This window comes from Natator depressus, chromosome 2 (assembly GCF_965152275.1).
Source record: "Natator depressus isolate rNatDep1 chromosome 2, rNatDep2.hap1, whole genome shotgun sequence".
Classification (NCBI taxonomy): domain Eukaryota; kingdom Metazoa; phylum Chordata; order Testudines; family Cheloniidae; genus Natator; species Natator depressus.
In genome coordinates this window covers 112,242,972-112,263,964 of record NC_134235.1, presented here as the reverse complement: position 1 = coordinate 112,263,964, position 20,993 = coordinate 112,242,972, and the positions used below count along the sequence as shown (strand labels likewise).

General features: G+C 41.6%; 1 protein-coding gene across 1 annotated transcript in view; it reads right to left on the bottom strand.

Moving 5' to 3' along the window:
• Nucleotides 1-1,221: 1,221 nt before the first annotated feature.
• Nucleotides 1,222-20,993, bottom strand: part of LOC141981870 (orofacial cleft 1 candidate gene 1 protein homolog) — a gene marked incomplete at its 5' end in the record, with an annotated part of 41,455 nt that continues 21,683 nt past the window's right edge. Inside the window, 5 exons of the mRNA XM_074943500.1 lie at nucleotides 1,222-1,286; nucleotides 5,363-5,437; nucleotides 6,725-6,799; nucleotides 16,767-16,865; nucleotides 18,239-18,427. Coding sequence (XP_074799601.1) covers nucleotides 1,222-1,286; nucleotides 5,363-5,437; nucleotides 6,725-6,799; nucleotides 16,767-16,865; nucleotides 18,239-18,427 — 503 coding nt within the window. The remainder of the gene's footprint in view (nucleotides 1,287-5,362; nucleotides 5,438-6,724; nucleotides 6,800-16,766; nucleotides 16,866-18,238; nucleotides 18,428-20,993) is intronic.

The window sequence follows — 20,993 nt, the reverse complement described above, 5'->3', positions numbered from 1 at the left end:
CCATTCCCAGACAACAATTTCCTCAATTTTTTTTGTTAGTTCAATTTCCTCCATGATTTTTTGTGCAAGTTATTTGTTTAAAATATTATTGATAGCAAACAATTTTGCTGCAATTATTCTGTTCTATAATTGCATAAGAGTAACTCATAACCAGGAAGGAAGCTGTAAGAAGCCACTGGGGTTTTGAATCTGACAGGCAGAGGCAGCAACTAAGCAAGCTTAGGGAGATTTTAGAAAAAAAATTCAAGCTAGGTGCAGATCAGTCTCTTGTCAATTTCACACAAAGCAGTTGTGTCTGTATGCTCAGTCCTAGTTGCAAAGGGTGGCTAAGATCATTGTCTGGCTCTGTTAACTGACACTATACCAGTAATCAGGCAAGCGTGTCTGGGAGCTCTGTGCCCCTTTTGTATCAGTTAGGCGCTATGAATATGACTGGTCTTTGCAGAAGCACGGTGAGGCCTGGAAGGCTCCTCATATCCTCTGCCATTTTGCACCTGCATAAGTACCAGTCTCAGTGTAACCCTAGGTAAAAAGTAGATTCAGTTGTAACCACCCATACAATAACATCAATGTTATGCTCTTTGGACAGTAGGATTCTAAAGCTAGACTGAAATTCATTATTTCAATATTCTAGGGATTTCTTGGGGGTGGGGGAGAAGTGGAAGCAATCATGCCCAGTTCAGACAGGTTCAGACACCAAAGAGAAGTGGAGGAATTTGAGGTGAACTTTGAATTCCAGAATAAAACTATGATACAGAATGGTCTTGTGACTAAAGCATGGGATTGGAATCTGGGTACAATGGCCATCTCTTTCACAGAGTCTGTGTGATCTTTGCAGTATTCTTAAATCAAAAGCTTCAGAAGTGACCTCTGATTAGGAACGCCTCCATTTTTGGCTGGCCACTGGAGACTCCCACATTCTGATTTTCAGAATTACCTCAGTTCCAGTTGACGTCAACATCAGCAGGTGCCTGGCATCCCTGAAAATCAGGCCCAGCATGCATAACTAAAATCTGGGGCACCCCAAATCAAAGGCCACTTTTGAATATATAAGCCTTAATTTATTTTTGCCTCAGTTTCCCCATTTGTAAACTAGAGATAATCCTACTTCCCTACTTGTGAAGGCCAACTCATTAGTTTCTGTAAAGCACTAGGAGAGCCTTGGATGGAAGGGGCTATAAAAGTGCAAGGTGTTGTTATGCCACATACCTCTGGAAAGGTTTATGGAATCTGGTGTGCAACATCTGTTTGTTGTGATGAAGAACTTCCTTTTGAACTTTTAAGTCCTACATGGAAGAAAGGGTTTAAAAAATTATCTTCTCAAAAGGACATGTGAGAAAAGCACATGGAAGTAAAAAGCTGAAGTTATGTACTTTTCCAGAAGTTTGTTGGGATTTTTCAGTCAACTAGGAGATTCAGCCACACAACTCCCATGATTTCCAATGGGCGTTGTGCGGTTAAATACCCTAATCAGTTTTGAAAAGCTCTACCTATGCATTTTATACCTGTATATAAAACACTGCACTAAACTCCTTATTTTTACTATGCCTAACTCACAGAGATATATATATACATATATTTCCTACTTAGATCCTCATGTTTGTCACAGACCACTTTCCCCTGCTTTAAATCCACTTCAGGTCTTTAGGCCTCCCTGTATCAATGTAGCAGTGTTTAAATGTTCTCCAAGAGAGATTAGCATTTCTGTGTCTTGTTGCAATGTGTGGGAAGCTTATTTACATGAGCATTCATTTCTCCAAGCAGTTCTGCAACTCTCCAGAACTGAGGTGGAAGGCTTGGGGTCATTTTGCCCTTATACAACAGGCTGGAAAAGTCACTCTGGCATGAGAGCTGAATTGAGCTCTCAGTGCAAAAATTGAAAACAATACTGTTGCCAAAGGGTTTAATATTATAAGAGCAAAAATATTCTCCCCAGTCTGAAGCTTTAAGTTCTCTATTGCATATTCTCCGCTTCTTTTTTACAAATATCTTCTGCTGGTGTCCATGAAATGGATGGAAACTCTGTGTGCACCACTGCCAGTACACAAGGAGGCTATCCAATATACAGCAATGGCTACTCCACCAACCTACAGTAGGCTGAACAAGGCCTACACTTCCCTCATCAAGCCCCTGAGCAGACAGCATCACATGAAAAAATATATCAAACATTCAGTGCTAATGGTCCTATTCAGAAAGTCTCTGTGAGTCTGTAATACATATTGTACATGATAAAAACAGGAAACTTGCTTTAAAATGAATTATTCGTCGCTGTTTATACATTTTTATCTTTCCTATTTGCAACCCCCTGAAGTCAGTTATGTAAATTTTAACCTACACTAATTACCTCAGGGGCATGCAAGCCAAAGGAAGGTAGAAACAGTAGAAAACAAACATTTCCATCAGCATAAACCAATTTACTGTACGATTTTTTTTTAAGTTTTCAAAAACAGAGCTGCTCAGATGATGTTATCTAAATGGGGAATAATCATTGTAATATCCCATGAATCAGAGATTTACTGGAACACTTTCAAGTACTTTTTCCTCAGTAGCATAGTACTATCACATATATAACTAAAAAACTCATTTCTCATTGTGACTGCAGCATGGCCTAGGCTATAAAAATTGTCCACTGTTGACAAGGGGTGTCAGCAAGGGGTGTGGCTGCAGTGGTGCACAAGTGGTTTAGCTACGAGTGTAGACAAAGACAAACTATGTCCAGCATTGTTTCAGAAAACAAGGTTAATCTTTATAGTGTACATGAGGCATACAACACCAGTGGTGTATTGTTGGAGCACAGCATGAGTCAGTCACAGGACTCCTTAGAAGACCTGGACAAATAACTGGGGGGGGGGGGTTTTTGATACACGGCAATTTAAAAAAAAAACAACTGTTTCAGGTTGAACAAACTGTTTTGACTGAAATAAACCCTTTTTTTAAAACTTTTAACATTTTAAACATTTTTAAAAGTAAAATTAAAGGCTATTTCTCAACAAAACCTCATTCTGAACCAAAAGAGATTGAACAACTTTTTTCAGAATTTTTTCTTGTTTCTTTTCAAAATAAACAGTTTGGTAAAACTGCCACAAATTCACAACATCTTTCAGTGTTTCTGAATCTAAATTTATTGCTGAAAAAAGTTTTGGTCAAAACACTTTTTCCAGCTCTTCTCCTTAGTCTCCATCTCTGGTACTGACTCTTTCCATAGCCTTGGCCAAGTCACTTAATACCTGATGATGAAATAGTAATACCTTTTCGGGCTACCTTAAGGAATAATCAGACAAAGGGCCCTTCCATTGATTGCAGAGGGATTAGGATGGAGACTGGTATTTGTAATGAACTTTCAACATGAGCTAGTGCGACAGAATCACAATGGTAAACATTGTTATTATAACAGAAACAAACATGGACTCAGCACACTACTATTAACAGAGGTGGCTGAAATTTTTTCACAAAATTCTTTCAACAAAATGCGGCTTGCACTCCTTCAAAATTTTCTGTTTTTTCAAGGAAACGAAACAAAACAAAACAATGGTTTCCCTTGTGTTTGATCAAAAAACTGAAATAAAAATCAAATTCAATGATTTTTTTCAAATCATTTGAAAATGTTCAGGGAAAACAATGCCCATACCATTTCTGACCTGTCCCATGATTCATATAACAACACATCTCTGTTAATGCAATTTCCCCATTGTGTTTCAAGACATTTAGTCTTGTTTAATAGGAGCCCCGGCATATCATGAAATATGACCACATGGGAGACTTCTGGTGGAAAGTAACTATATGGGCCCACCACGCATAACCTTCCCCCACACATGTGTGGGGCATGAATAGCAGCCATGGGAGCTATATGAGACTTGAGTCTGCAGTAGCAGCCACCACTGCTGCTCCACAGCCTGCAGGGTGCAGGAAAAGGATCCTACACACAGAGTGTCTGATCCTACCTTGCTCTGCATCTTGTGTCCTCATGTACATTAGTGCACCATCAGTGCAAAGTGGGTGTAAGATATTACCAAATCAGAATGGTGGCATATTACATGCACTTTACACTGGCGTAAATGACTACACAAGGTACAGGGTAAAAGAGAATCAGGCCCACTGACTGCCACAGACTAGTCCATTTTATAGGCCAGAACAAAAATAACGGACCAGCTTTAGATGAAACAGAAAAGGTGGTGCAAGGTAAAGTAAACCCTCCCTGTTTTATTTTACACCTACTTGTTGGTTGCTCTCCCTGATACATCCTCCCTCTTTCCCCTCTCACCACTGAAGTCACTTCAACTTACAGTTCATTATATCGGTTTTTGTCATCTTATTGCTGTGTATCTTCAACCACCACTTACATCGCAGCTGAATTTCAGCCAGTGCCTAGTTGGTGCCAGTTCTGCTGTAGCATAATACTTGTCTATCAAAGGACTCACTGAATAGAAGTGGTGGTGCGCCTGAATTCCATGCCAGTTTGAAAACTAAGCTGAAACTACATCCTTTCCTGTGTTGTGACTTGCGGTGAGCTTCGCTCTGTGGTATCTGCAGGGCAGCTTGGTAAATTTGCTTCAAAACCAAAATAGATTATAATATGCATTGACCTCGCTGCAAAAATGTGCCACAGTTGCACAGTAAAATCTGTGCCCAAATTGTATTTTTTAGCATAAAAGGAAAAGACTTTCTTTTTACAGAGACTACTAAATGGATTTGCTGTAGTTGAGCATAAAATTACACACTTGGTCAGTTTAGCCATTTTTAATAGCAAGCAAAAAATTAAAAATGTGTTAAATGCACTCTGTTTTAAAATTTGTGTTGCAGAACATGAAGCAAGATTTACTTTAGTCATGCTACAGTTTTATTACTCTATGTAACAGAAACACATTTAATGACAAAGTTATAGGCTGATCATTTTTAGTAGATTTGTGAAGCTTAGCATTATCTTCAGTAAGCGACCTTTGGCAATGAATAATTAGCTGCTCATTAAACCCTGTAAGGCTGCATCCCAGAGTTGGGCACCTCAAAAATGCCTATATGACAAATTACATTCAAGGCATTGTTTTGAACTATTATAGAAAATGAAGCTGGCCATACGGTACATAAGCTGAATGAGGATCTGAACTTCCCCAAAGTTCAGGAATGTTTGGATCCAGGGTTTTTACTCAAGGCCATTACATGAATAAATTATAGACTGGGTCATCTTGGTTTACTACTCAGTCGAGAACAGGGACAATAAGTCTTGAGGAGTCTTCATCTTCAGGAGCTTAATCACATTAACTCTTAAGTCACTGGCTCTCTCAAAAGTAAAGATTTTTTTCCCTTCAGCCTCCAAATACAAGAACCTACTTTGTCAATTTTGTCCTGCTGTAAGTACAGAAAATACCTGTGGCTTCGTCAGAGCCTTTAGAATCCTCCTCAAACACTCCTTGTTCCATACTATCTTCCTCTGGACACATAGCTTAGGGATTCATAAACAAAGACAGCTATCTTGACATGCTTTGTATCAAAACCTCCAAAGCACCTGTGTGTCTGAAGAGTATTCATGCCAACTGTGTCAGAACTTAACTGTGACACTCTGAGTACATCTCCCAGACTTGAAGAAGAGCTCTGTCTAAGCTCAAAAGCTTGCCTCTGTCACAACAGAAGTTGGTCCAATAAAAGATATTACCTCACCCATCTTGTCTCTCAGAACTTTTGACAAATTAATAGTAGAGAGCTTAAAACTCAGAGGTCTGAAACAGTGCTCAGCACTGATGACCAGATTGCAAGTATAGAAAACCCTAGTGATGCATCTCTCAATAACTGGAAGCCACCAGCTAGCAAGTGGCCTCAATTACATTTTAGCTTGTGTAATTTTTCTTGGTTTAGCAGTGAAAGAGGGATGTTTGTCCACTCAGTAATAAAGAAAGATCTTGTTCACAATTTATCTGGGGCTAGTTCCTCAGCTGGCATGAATTGGTACAGTGCTACCATGGCAACTGAAGGCAGTGGAGCTACCCCACTCTGGGATGTGGCCCAAAACATTTACGGATAAACTCCAGCTTATCTGGTTACCCGATGTGCAACAGATTGCAAAGTTTTATAGTCTTCTCCTGTATAACACAGGCCATAGAACTTCCCCAAAATAATTCTTAGATCATATCTTTCAGGAAAACATCCAACCTTGATTTTAAAATTGTTGGGGATGGAGTATTGATCACAACCATTGGTAAGTTGTTACAAGAGTTGATTAGTCTCACTGTGAAAAATTGTATACCTTGTTTCCAGCTGAATTTGTCTAGCTTCAACTTTGTGCTAGTGGATAATGTTAGACCTTTCTCTGCTAAGTTGAAGAATCCGCTATTAAATGTTTATTCCCCATGTAGGTACTTACAAACTGTGATCAAGTCACCACTTAACCTTCTCTTTGTTAAACTAAATAGATTGAGCTCTTTGAGTGTCTCACTATAAGAGTGTGTTTTCTAGTCCTTTAATCCTTGTTGTGGCTCTTCTCCTAGTCCTCTCTAATCCTCACAATACTCCCATAAGATTGGTATACTATTTTTGTGTCTTTTACACAGATGAGAAAATTGAGGCACAGAACCCAGGTTTAGTGACTTAGCCTAAAGTCACATAAAAAGTAATGGGCAGAGCTGAGATTAGAACTGGACTCCTGACTCCCAGATCCATGCTTCAGCTACAATAAAACACTTCATCTATGGTATGCACACCATTGTCATCTAACAGCACTGTTCCTTTATCCAACCATTTCCTCTTATATCGACCTTCACATCTTCTTCTGTTTCAAGTACACAGACATGTGCACTTGAACACTCTATAACTAAAGGACATTAAATTAAAATTAGTGTATAAAAATTACTGTAAAAATAATGAAATTCTGTATACAAGCACTTATAAAATATGTCAATATTTAGTTGTCTGCCTTCATGTCATATAATTGAATGGGAATCTTTTTCCTTTGACTGTTTCTCTTCAGTTCCTGCCTGTGCTTTATCAACTTATATCCTATCCCAGAGGTGGGCAAACTACGGCTCGCAGGACCATCCTGCCCGGCCTCTGATCTCCTGGCCCAGGAGGCTAGCCCCCGGCCCCTCCCCTGCTGGCCCCCTTCCCCGCAGCCTCAGCACGCCACATGGGCAGTGCTCTGGGTGGCAGGGCTGCACGCTCATGCAGGGCAGCGTGGCAGGCTTCAGACATGCTGCTCTGAGCGGCATGGTAAGGGGGCCAGGGCCGGGGGGTTGGATAAGGGGCAGAGGGTCCCGGGGGCAGTCAGTGGACAGGGATCAGTGGGCAGTTGGATGGGGTGGAGGTTCGGCGGGAGGGGACATCTGGGGATGGGGAACAGAGGGCGGTTGGATAGGGCAGAGGTTCTTTGGCGGGGTCAGGGGATGGAAACTGGGGAGGGGGAGGTGGATAGGAGGTGGTGTCCCGGGGGGTGGTTGGGGCGGGGGTCCAGGGAGGGGGCAGTCAGGGCACAATGAGCAGGGGGAGTTGGATGGGTCAGGAGTTCTGAGGGGGGCAGTCTGGGAGTAGGAAGTGGGAGGGGGAAGATAGAGGGTGGGGGCCAGGCTGTTTGTGGAGGCTCAGCCTTCTCTACCCGGCCCTCGATACAGTTTTGCACCCCGATGTGGCCCTTGGGCCAAAAAATGTGTCCACCTCTTCCTTAGGATATAGAGTAACCCCTTTAATAAATCCTCCCCTAAGGGATGTGTCTGCCCAAACCATGTGCTCCTCTGCACCTGTTGGCTTTCCCCCAACATTTAGTTTAAAAACTCCTCTACAACCCTTTTAATTTTACATGCCAGCAATCTGGTTCCATTTTGGTTAAGGTGGAGCCCATCCTTCCTGCATAGATTCCTCCTTTCCCAAAAGGTTCCCCACTTCCTAATGAACCTAAATCCCTCCTCCCTACACCATTGTCTCAACTACACATTGAGACTGTGCCTATCTAACCGGTCTTGTGCATGGAACTGGAAGTATTTCTGGGAATGCTACCAATGAGGTCCTGGACTTTAATCTCTTACATAGCAACTTAAATTTGACCTCCAGGACCTGTCCCCTACCTTTCCCTATGTCACTGGTATGTACATGTACCATGCCCACTGGCTTGTACCCAGCACTGCACGTAAGTCCATCTAGATGTCTCAAGGGGTCCACAATCTTCGCACCTGACAGGCAATTCACTATGCAGTTCTCCCAGTCATCACAAATTCAATTATCTAGATTTCTAATAATCAGATCCCACATTACTATTGTCTGTTTGTTCCTAATAACTCGGGTTCCCTCCTCTGGAGGGGTATCCACAATGCAAGAAGATACCACAACATTATTTGGAAGGAGGTTCCCAACAATGGGATCGTTTCCCTCCACTGCAGCTTGATGTTCTCTTTTCCCAAGACCTTCCTCTTCCTCAACAGCACAGAGGCTGTCAGGCTGGGGGCACTGCTTTCCTGTGGTTTTGAAAGTCTCCTCTATGTACCTCTCTGTCTCCCTTAGCTCTTCTAGTTCAGCCACTCTGGTCTCAAGAGCCCGTACTCCACCTCTGAGGGCCACGAGTTGCTTCCACTGAATGCACACAGATGCCACCTTGCCCAAATGCTGCTTCCCAAGGTGTATACTTCCAAGCTTCCTGCCACGCGGCTGACAGTCTGGCATCCCTGAGTCAAGTCAGGATTCTGTGGGTTTCCAGGCTCCCAGCTGTAAGCAGCAGTGTATTAAGGCCTAGGCCTAGGGCAGCAAATTTGCAGGGGCGGCAAATTTATAATACAACCCAGAGGCTGCTTCCCATGGTGCTGGTTCGTGCCCTCCGCCCCCGGCCCCACCCCAACTCCACCCCTTCCCCACCCTCATTCCCCGCCCCCTCCCTGTCCCTATTGGTCCCCTTCCCTAAATCCCCACCCCAGCCCCGCCTCCTCTCCTGAGCACGCTGCATTCCCCCCCCACCCCCAGCCTCCTTCGCGAAGCTGTTTTGCGCACAAGCACTGGCAGGGAGCGGGAGAAGCAGGACCCGGCGGCGCGCTCAGGGGATGAGGGCAGAGGCGGAGCAGAGGTGAGCTGGGGGGGGCGGGGCAGCAATTATTTCTGGGCCTCGGGGTGGCAAAATCATTAATCCTCCACTGGCTGTATGTCAGATCAAGAAATGAGATTCCATGAGCGGTCATGTAAGACTGTATTCATTGTAACAATTTTTACATTTTTGTGCATCAAAGTGTGCCAGGAATCATCATCATATCGGCTCTGTCTGTTTTAACAGGTGGTCAGTGTTTTACGAAGTCACTTAAAAGTCAGCAGGACTTGACAATCACTAATTCTCTTTGATTAATCTTTTCAATTGCTTCTCTCTATTGAACCATGAAAATAGACTTCCTTTAGTTTAAGATAATGAGGCAGAGAGTTGACCAGTCAGATTTCTTTAAGCAGCAGCAAATGCAGTATCATCATTTTCAGTAGCTGTAGGATCCATTGTCCCAGCTCAGCAGAATATCAAGCATTGCTTTCATTATTTAATTGCCTTCTGATCTTGGTTCTAAAAAAAAGGTGCACTCTTACGTGTTTTTGAATACTATATGGTCTAGGGGCATACTCTATGCACAGTGAGAACACAAAGACAGTTCCCTTTTAGTGGAAAATAAAAGAATATTTTTCCCTTCATTGCGTGACCTCCATTCAAATATTTACTTGCCTTTAACTCATGCAAACACACTTAGCAAAATAATCATGCAAGGAATTAAAAGTACAACGGTGGAGGAGGTGTTATATACAAACTCCAGGTGCCTAAGCACCACAGTGATGGGCACCTTCTAAATATAAATAATTTTTAAAAACCCACATTTTTATAATTTTACTTATGTTCCAATCCCCTTTTTTTAAGGAAGGGGGAGTTCTCTGAGGTCAGGATTTTGTTAAAGTTTGATACACAAAGTACTATTATTTGTCAGGCATTACTGACTCCATGTTAAGTAGAGAAACTTTATACTACTCCTGATGTCAACAAGATCAACATTTCCAAACTGAAAAAAGAAAGGTAAAAGCAAAGCGTTTACCGGTTCCCGATGTGACACACAGCTGGAGGAAGAAAAAAAAAATCCTGCTACTACTTGATGTTCTTTGAGCTAGACCTCTTTCAAGATGGACTAGAGCAAAGCACTCCTACAAACTGGTAGTGCATGTCAGCAGGGTGCACATGGATAGTTAGATGGCAACAGGCTAGTGCCCCAGCTTGCTGAGGTCTAATTGTTCATGTAGACAAGCCCTTGGTCTCTCTGTGCATCAGTTTCCTATCTGTAAAATGGAGATAATAGCACTGTTCTACTTCACAGGAGTGTCATGAGGATAAATACATTAGAAAATTGTGAGGCACTCAGATACTATGCTAAAGGGGGGCTGTAATGGGGGCCACATTTCACCAGGCACCCCCTTGTGGCCAGAGGTGTTTCCACAGGGCCCTCCCTCTGCTCCTTCCTTTGGGGGCCTTTGGGAGCAGCATATAGTCGCTCTCAGGGCTACCACCAGCCCTCCCCTGAAACTGGGTTAGTAGCCCAAAGTAATTCAAAACAGTCCTCAGTGTCCCAAACACAAGATACATCATAGTAGCCGCCTAGTTCATACCCATCTCCAATTATTCTATCATCCACAAAGACCTTATTCCACTTGGCAGACACCTAGCCTTCTGGCTCAGATTTCCTTCTTCTGTTTAGATTCCCCCCAAGCCCCTGCAGCTTCCTTTTGTATTTGTATTATACCTGATTTCTCTCAGGTGGGGCTCATCTTGTAATCAGGCCTGTGTTAGCCCCAGGCTCTCCAGCCCACGGCCAAGCCACCCTGTTGCAGAGCCATATAAGTATTTTAGATTGATCAATAAAATCTTTAATTTTAGATACAAGGTAAAAGGGACACTGCCAGCTGGTGTATTTTTGACCTGGAGAAGAACATGGAGAAATGGAAAAGAATCCACTTGAATGTCACAGGCACTTGAAATTTTGACTAATTTCAAAAATTGCCAGCCAAGTTGCGTACAAAATATGTCATACATTTCAGATTTTGTCAGGTTTGGGAATGAAGCAAGTATCCAATCCTGCAAAGTACTTAAGGACATACATGTGTAACGCACTATTCTCTGGAGTGGTCAAAGGACTATCATGCACTATGTGATTGTACAATGCCTAACACAATGGGGTCTTGACTGGTTGGGGCCTGAAGATGCTACCACAATTTATGTGACATAATAATGAACCCATTGAAGTGAATGGGACTGGAGATAAACAAACTTTACATCATGCTTTTGGCCTCAGTCCTGCAAAGCACCCAAAACAAATCTTTTAACCAATATGGGGTGAAATTCTGGCCCCACCGAAGTCAGTGGGAGTGTCCATTGACTTCAATGGAACTAAGATGTACTTGTGTTTTATTGGAAAACCAAAACCGAGTTTAACTCATATTTTGTTTTTCTTCATTAAACCCTGCCTCCATGACAAGACAGGGAGCTAGACTAGTGGTTAGAGCAAAGGAGTTTTCATTCATGGCTTCCATTGGATCATTTTTGATACTCACTCTAGAATCAGATGAGATAATACTTTCTTCCTTCACAGAGGCATTCAGGAGCTTTGTTAACTAAATTTTGAAGAGTATTTTGAGATTCACGGTTGACAGGCACTATAGAAATGCAAAAGAGTTCACTTCCTACTGTTAGAAATCAACCGTTTGACATTAAAAAAGCAAAATCCATATCATGCCTTCAGATACATTTGTGTGTCACCTAGTGAAGTCATGTATCTGAAGGGAGAATGTGGTTTCAGGACCAATCCTGGGAGGTGTTCAACACACCACACAGGATCTGATCTAGAGGAAGTGGCAAAGATGCAGATAAAAGGTGTGAGTAAATAGTGTTGATCCAATGATAAGGATATTGACCAAAGCACTTTATTGCGGAATAACAAGTTGAAGTAAATTGAGGGGAGTGGGTGCTGCAGGCTGGTGGATTAGCAAGAACATTTGTCAAACATATATCATGAGCAATTGAACAGCTGGCAATAAGAAATACTATTTTCCTAGAACCTTCATAAAGCTTTTCTATCGGTGGCTTCCCTTGCTGTCAATTTCTTCACCACGCACATCTTATGCAACCTTGAATAAGCCACTCCTACTGTGTGGCAGTAGGAGTCAGTGAAAATCCTAGAAATGGCCCTATTTACATCATTTACATTCATGCCTATGCAATTATGCCGTGTCAAAGTCTCACTCTGCTTTGAATTGTGACCAGTCTTGCCCCTGCTCACCAGTGCTCGGTTCAACATAGGCATACAGCTTTTCACACGTTATCAAGACACGCATATTCCTCCACACAATGAGGAAGCCTCTTGCCCCTGCACAAAGGTGCTGAGCCAACCCTAAGTGCCAGCACCTTGGATTTCCTCTCTGCAATTCTCTCTACACTGCTCAGCAACCTGCAGGATTAAGCTCTACATGTTTAGGGTCGGCCTTTCATTGTCATGCTGCAGATGTCTTTCTGTAGCTTTACATGCACCTTGTCTGGGTTGTACTTGCTAGGCCATGATCCCAATGCAGTCCTACTGAGAAGATTTTCTCCTAGTACAGTTTATTTTTCCTCATAAAAAGCAAACATTATTAGAACTCTTGTAAAGACATTAGGGCTATATATAGGGCCACAGGAAACAATTTTTCTCAGTCCAAATTAAACATTCTCAGGTAGGTTTATTAACAGTGTATCAGCATCTCCATAATGCTACCTTCAAAGAATACTGGCAGGCTTCACGTTACAGTATGTTTTGCCTTCCTAGAGACATTATTAACCCTTGTGTTTACAAAGTAGTGCATGGAGTAACTGTGCAACTTAAAGTTCCAGAGCTAAAACCAAACATGATCTTTTTGAAAAGGTGGGGGTGAAACTCCAATTTTTATTTTCTTAACTATCGTGATATTATGCAATGAATCATTTCTTAAAACAAAAACCGCCAACAGCTGTGAAGCTAAGAACAGGCATATAAACACAATGAACATAAAGAATATATAGCTTGTTACAGTGACCACCAGCCAAGCTCCTGTGGAAATCAGATGGCTCATCACAGAGAATTTTTGGCAGCATAAAAGAAAACAGTATCAAAGCTGGACGAGCACAAGTGCATGGGACCGGATGTGCTGCATCCGAGGGTGCTAAAGGAGTTGGCGGATGTGATTGCAGAACCATTGGCCATTATCTTTGAAAACTCATGGCGATTGGGGGAGGTCCCAGAGACTGGAAAAAGGCTAATGTAGTGCCCATCTTTAAAAAAGGGAAGGAGGAGGATCTGGGAAACTACAGGCTGGTCAGCCTCACCTCAGTCCCTGGACAAATCATGGAGCAGGTCCTCAAGGAATCAATTCTGAAGCTCTTAGAGGAGAGGAAAGTGATCAGGAACAGTCAGCATGGATTCACCAAGGGCAAGTCATGCCTGACTAACCTAATTGCCTTCTATGACGAGATAACTGGCTCTGTGGATGAGGGGAAAGCAGTGGACGTGTTATTCCTTGACTTTAGCAAAGCTTTTGAAACAGTCTCCCACGGTATTCTTGCCAGCAAGTTAAAGAAGTATGGGCTGGATGAATGGACTATAAGGTGGATAGAAAGCTGGCTAGATCATCAGGCTCAAAGGGTAGCGATCAATGGCTCCATGTCTAGTTGGCAGCTGGTATCAAGTGGAGTGCCCCAAGGGTCGGTCCTGGGGCCGGTTTTGTTCAATATCTTCATCAATGATCTGGAGGACGGTGTGGACTGCACTCTCAGCAAGTTTGCAGATGACACTAAACTGGGAGGAGAGGTAGATATGCTGGAGGGTACGGATAGGATACAGAGGGACCTAGACAAATTAGAGGATTGGGTCAAAAGAAATCTGATGCGGTTCAACACGGACAAGTGCAGAGTCCTGCACCTAGGATGGAAGAATCCCATGCATTGCTACAGACTAGGGACCATGTGGCTAGGCAGCAGTTCTGCAGAAAAGGACCTAGGGGTTACAGTGGACAAGAAGCTGGATATGAGTCAACAGTGTGCCCTTGTTGCCAAGAAGGCTAACAGCATTTTGGGCTGTATAAGTAGGGGCATTGACAGCAAATCAAGGGACGTGATCGTTCCCCTCTATTCGACACTGGTGAGGCCTCATCTGGAGTACTGTGTCCAGTTTTGGGCCCCACACTACAAGATGGATGTGGAAAAATTGGAAAGCGTCCAGCAGAGGGCAACAAAAATGATTAGGGGGCTGGAACACATGATTTATGAGGAGAGGCTGCAGGAACCGGGATTGTTTAGTCTGCAGAAGAGAAGAATGAGGGGGGATTTGGTAGCTGCTTTCAACTACCTGAAAGGGGGTTCCAAAGAGGATGGATCTAGACTGTTCTCAGTGGTAGGTGATGACAGAACAAGGAGTAATGGTCTCAAGTTGCAGTGGGGGAGGTTTAGGTTGGATATTAGGAAAAACTTTTTCACTAGGAGGGTGGTGAAGCACTGGAATGTGTTACCTAGGGAGGTGGTTGAATCTCCTTCCTTTGAGGTTTTTAAGGTCAGGCTTGACAAAACCCTGGCTGGGATGATTTAGTTGGGGATTGGTCCTGCTTTGAGCAGGGGGCTGGAGTAGATGACCTCCTGAGGTCCTTTCCAACCTGGATATTCTATGATTCTATGAACTCTGCTCTATTTCTGAACCTTGTGTGTAAGACTAATCTCATGTATTAACACTGTAAACCATTGCTTTGTATGGCAGATATAGTTTTAACCCTTGGGCTGCCACATTTTTGTTCTCATTTTTGTCAATTCAAAGGAATGTGCGGGAGATGTCTATTAAGCTCATTTGCTCAGCCTGGGGGTTAATTACTCAGTTTTGGTCGACATTTGAAAATATTATGTTACCTCCAAAGGCAAAAATTGATACAAGTTTTTTTCAGGCTCACTTATGTCATTATGTGTAGATTAAATTAATTTATCATAAATTACACGGGCTAACGCACATCTATTGGTCTCTACACCTGCAAAAGGAAATGGATTTTTTTGTTTGTTTTTTTACAGAGAGAAGTAAATACCAAACATTTTTCCTCTGTTTTGTAAATTTGCTGCAGTAATACTGTTAGAAGAGACTGACAAGAGAAAAAAAGAGCTTCTCCAAAACAATAAATATCGACCTAGTGGACTAGCAAAAGTTGTACTTGTTGTGTACAATGGTGGTGTTTCTGAAGAAGTTCAGCACAAATTGACAATACAAGTGCCTTGAAGTAACCTAAGCACTGCCCCTGATGGCTTGTCTACACAGAGACACTCAGGCAAATTAATCCGAATTAACTAAAGGTGTGAATTTAAAGTTGATTAGTTACACCATATTAAAACCCTGTGTGGATGCTCTTATTCAGAATTAAAATGGCCGTAGGGCTTGTTTACATGGAGCAGTAATGAGCTCCGTGGAGGTCTGCTTTCCAAAGCACACTAACATGTTGCACATTAATTGGTCCACATAGACCCTGCTGGCATGAACTAAAAGTTCCCTAGTGCACATTAATGTGGTATTGTACTGTGTTAACAGCACTACATTAAAGTGCACGAGGGAAGTTGTAGGTCACATCAGCAAGGTCTACATGGGCCAATTAATGCACAATATGTTAGTGCACTTTAGAAATCACACCTCTCTACACCACATTACTGGTCCACATAGACAAGCCTTTAATCTGGTTAATTTGAATTAAGGACACTTTAATTCTGAATAAAAAGATCCACACAAAGGTTTAATGTGGTTTAACTAATCTACTCTGAAAGTTAATTCCGATTAACTTTAGTGAGTGTTCTCATGTAGACAAGCCATAAGTAGGACATATTTATATACTAAGGAATGTGAAAAGATAATCCATTAAAGGAAACAGTGGACAGTCACATGCTTACCCAAATGTCTGAAAACTAGTGTGACACAACAACTACCGGAGTCTTGACAGTTGACAGTGTCATTTCCAAAACTACCTTTTATCTTTGACTGGCAGGGACTAAGCCGTCATGGGCATGGCACTGATGGTTCCAGGGAAAGGAAAGGCACAGATATCACAGATCTCCAATATTTATGGTGGCTAGCCACAGAGCAGTAGGAATTTTGCAGTGACCCTATTGTTAATCTATTTAGATGTAGAGCTAATTTCTGTTCTGAATTGTTACTGCTGATGATGCGTCAGAGTGGGATGGGGTTACAAAATAGGAAACATGGAGGGATAGAATTAAGAGAGGTATACAATCTACTTCATCTATGAAGTACTTCATCTATGGAATCAGGACTTTATCTATGGAATGGAACAGAATACCTTGAGTCCCTATTTAAAGGTAGGTAACAAATCAATTCAGTCTGCCATAAAAATACTAAAAACCCAGTTAAATAATTATCTCTTTCCACTGGTGCCTATTAAGAGCTAATAAACTGATAGCTTGTACAGCATGTGGATTCAAATGTTCCCTTGTCAGTTACGAAGCTTTTATCCATAATTCCAAATCAGATTTATAGGCTATTTCCCTGATCAAATCAGATAATATAAAAGTAATTTGATTCCAAACAAAAAATCTTTATCAAGCTGAAGTTAAGGCTGGGAGCAGTAAAAGTCTAGCAATACCATAGGGTGGTCTTTTTTAAAAAAAACAGAACAAAACATAGTTCTAATACGGGACTGAAAGAGGCATTCTCCTCCTTCCTGTAACTCCTTGAGCAAAGTCCCTGTCTCTCACATTCTCCCTGGGATCCACAGAAAAAGGCCTCTTCTCCTTAGATGTGTACAGAAGATGTCCACATGGGTAAAAACATTAGCACCATAGTAAGCCCTAGGAGTTTTATCGGGTGTCATCCCAATCCACACCACCTGCAAGCATTTGGAAGCTTGTGGGGATCCCCCCAGCTTCCATTGTGCAAATGTTAAATGATTTATGGGTTCCTACAAACCTTCAACCACCTTTGGAAGCTTGTTTGTTCCTAGAAAGCTACAATTGCTGAATGCTAAAATGAGCCTAAATAGGATTATCGGCCTCTCAATGAACCTATTTACCGATACGCTTATAAAAAAGGTGACAACCCTTCAGGATCAGCTAAGTCTCAAGAGGTTCCTAGAGGGTAAGTGATAGTTGGGAGGGATCCCAACAGCTCTGTTAAAGCTTGCTGAGGGTGGGAACCCCCTATGCACCTACAAAGTCTGCAGGAAAGGAGCAATGCCACCTGTTCTGCTGCTCCCAGGCTTCCCATATCCACTGTCCCCTTTTGCTCTCTTCTCCATTGTTCCCCAGTCTGTGGGCACCATCCATGTTCCACGATCCGTGCAACCCACCTTCTTGTGCACATCCTAAGTTCCACAGGATGCAAACACCTCAAGAGGTCTGCAGGAAGAAGGTAAAGGAACTAGCAGGGAGAGACAACAGATTAGGGAGGTATCCCTCTCACCAAATAGATTAATCCAATAAATATAATTGTTGAAATCTATTTTTACAATGAAAAGGTCTAGAAACTTACTTTTTAAAAACAGCAGCTTAGGTCACCATCCCTCACTTGGCAGCCTTCTTTAAGCCCATCGGAGCCAATGAACCATTCTCATGTTACTAATTTAAAATGATAGATTAATCTTTGCTTGTGTGCACTAGATTTGGGGTGAGCTTTTCAGAGGCACAAATGGTAGTCTGGTACCCACCACTACCATTTAGTGTCTGAAAATCTAACCTTTGACAACATGAGTCCAGCAAACTAACTTTTCTATCGTCCCCTCTCTCTCTTTTGGCTACAAAAAGGCAAAAGAAAGTTAGAAGAGTGGGGTTTTTTTCCAACTCTTGTGAACATTTCTATCTTTAGAATGCAGGAACCCCTTGTCAATTTCCTTCAAATTTTCTTCCTTGTTCCCAAACCTAACTTTCTCATTCTGTAGATTAATATAAATATACCTTTATTTGCGGGGGATCGGGGAGGATGAAAATAGGGTTTATGATTCAAACCCCACTGTAACCTTAATTATGCAATAGCTAGAGGCACTCCATTACATAGGAAAGAATCAGTGAAGGCGGTTATTTTTATTCACACTAAGACAAAGGTAAGGATAAAGGTATTAATTTAGTTACTTTAGTAAAATTCCAATGAAATAAAGCAAGACAATTAAGTGGGTAATCTTTATCCTGTCAATATACGTGTCACTAGCCAATGAAATAGATCGGTGGTGTACAAGGTTGAAAAGTCAATATCATGCTATGAAGCAAACAATGAAATTGTCTTACAGTTCTTAACTCTGACCTGTTCCAGTGCAAAGCTGCCAAGGAGAATTATGTCATCCTGAACATCTTTCTCAAACTGTTCAATATACGGAGGAATCCCTTCATCTTCAACCTCCTTGCGAAGGTCAGGTGTCTTAGTGAAGCTGACAGGCCTTACCGAGTCTGAGAAATTTTCACAGATGACATGGGCTGCTTGAAACAAAAGTGGCAGATTATTTTTTACTTAATGGCATTTAGTTCATTGATTAGTATTTTGTGGGCCACCTAGCTTTATGACAACCATCAATGCCATGAAAAGACCACAATAGCATTAAAACATTCGGCAACATATAGATTCCAAATTTCATAATCAGGAAAACTATCTATCATAGCAGCATAGGTTTATATGAATGCAAAGCTGTGTTGGTCACTTTGTTTTTTAAATTATTTATTAAGTCACAATCCAGAAAGAGGTTTTACACATACAGGGTAATTTCATCTCTAGTGTCAGTCTACTGATGTTAAATGATTTGGAACCAGGGTTGACTTTGGCTGGCAGGATTATGGAACTATAAAAATAATTCCTATTCCAAGGAATTCTTAGGAGGGGTCATTCTAATAATTTCACTTTACTCCCACTCATCTTGGAGGATCAAATTCTATCCTCAGCCATGCACACTCAGCTCCTGTTTCATTAATCTGGTTTAATTCTGTTCTTAGTTACACCTGTGCAAGCTAGCTAACTTCAGTGGGGTTGTATGGGTACAATTAAGGTGATGTCTACAGTGCCCCACAGTTTGGACTACAGGGATGTGAACGGCAGTACACATCATCATGCTGTGCTGTAACTCCCCCATGTGGACACTGCGGACGCGAAATAAAAGGTTACTAGTTCACATTAATGTAGGGCTATTTGAAGAAGGCCACGATAACCCGACCTAGGAACCTTTTAGTTCGCACCCACAGCACCTACACGGGGGAGTTACAGTGCAACACTTTGGTGCGCACTGTTATTCACACCCCCATAGACCAAACTGCGGGGCAATGTAGATAAGCCCTAAAAGTAGTATTCAGCCCACAGTCTTTATACACTTAGTACTATATGCTGTCAAACAAGCAAATCAATAACCCCAAACATCCTATTTATTCATAAAGTGTATGTTAAAGAAAATAAATTTTCGGTGTTTTCAATATGATTCGATATGTTGCTCCCCAGAATAGCCTCTCATTCATATCTGCTGGAGCACTAATACTAGTTTTGGACACCAATAATAGAGGACTCTTTTGCTCATTTTTCCATATTAGGATCACTAAGACATGACAGCTAACAGGTTGTCCACATCTCACTTTGTCTCAGCTGCTTCATTTATCTGCAGACAAATGCTTGTTTTTGTACTTCTGTGTTTCTCTTTCTCTGCAAGAAAACGTCATATCTAGCTATCTGTCTGTCTCTCTGTCCGTCTTCAGACATAAAAGCACTTAAAAGATTTTTCTCACTTCCCTTTGAAGTCTTTCATTCTCTAATGAAGACCAGAAAAGGAAAGATAAAATAAGGCTATTAAAATTTTCAGTTTTGTTCACTACTCATTGTTGAATGACTTTAATTGTGGTGGCTCCCAAGTACTTAAATCACCTCCTTGCCACCAACACACAGGAAGCAGTGCGTTTTTTAAATTTAATTACAACAGGATACAAATTTAAAATCATGTGGGGGGGGGGGGGATGTGTACAGTAGATATAAACAACTAAAGCCATTACCTTAGGGTACACAGAATCTCTTCATGTAGCTTCTTACAAGCCTAATGAAAAGTGATTTGACCTACAACTATTAACAGCAAAAACAAAACGATATTTACATTTCAATTTACTGTAGCATTAAGGGTTTGGCAAGAAGAGAGAAAATCCAGGAAATGCTGGAAAAGAAAACACTGCCCACAGCAGAGGATGCAACATCAGGTGATCCCTTAAACTCTCTCTGTGTTATACTCAGTGTGCCTGATCTTCAGCTGATGTAAATCAGTGGAGTTTCATTGGAGCTATGCCAGTTTATACAAACTGAGGATCTGGCCGTGTATGTTACATTCTTATCTCAAATTCTGTGAGCGTATTCAGGCAAATTCCTGCACATTAACATGAAAATAAAAACATCCAGTCTGCGAATGCACTCCCTCTGTAAATCCATTCTGATTTTTTTTCTGTTTGTGGTTAGCTTTATTTCTTTATTTTGTTGGATCTATAATCTACTGTATTTATTTTTGGTGGAATATGTTGGGCTGATCTGAACTGTGTGCTCTGGAAGAGAGTGAAAGGAGAGAGAGAGAGCAATTTTAAAGAGTCCTCTCAAGGGAAGTACTTACTAAAAATATACTGCTAAATTAAGGTGAAGATTAGGAAAGTATTTGATTAAAAGAACTTAACGGCACGAAAGTCTAGCTCAGCTAGTCAGAAGAGAAGTTCTGCCTGATAGAGACAGGAAATGAACTGGGTTGCTCAGCCAGAGCTAGTCCCTTTTATGTTGGCATTACAAAACTCTTTGATTTCCTGTATTAGTCTACCCGTAGGTACCCATTTGTCTGAACTGACCCACAGGATGATGGAGAAAATGTCATTACGCGGACTCTGGTCAAGATACCAAAGTTATAGTTGAGTAAACTAAGGATTCAACCTCCTTGTTACATACGAAAAACACAGTGTACCCTCCCCAAACTTACAGCACTTAGTTTTTGAATACAGAAAGAGTATTCAGAGAATTCATAAGTAAATCCACTGATTAGTTGAG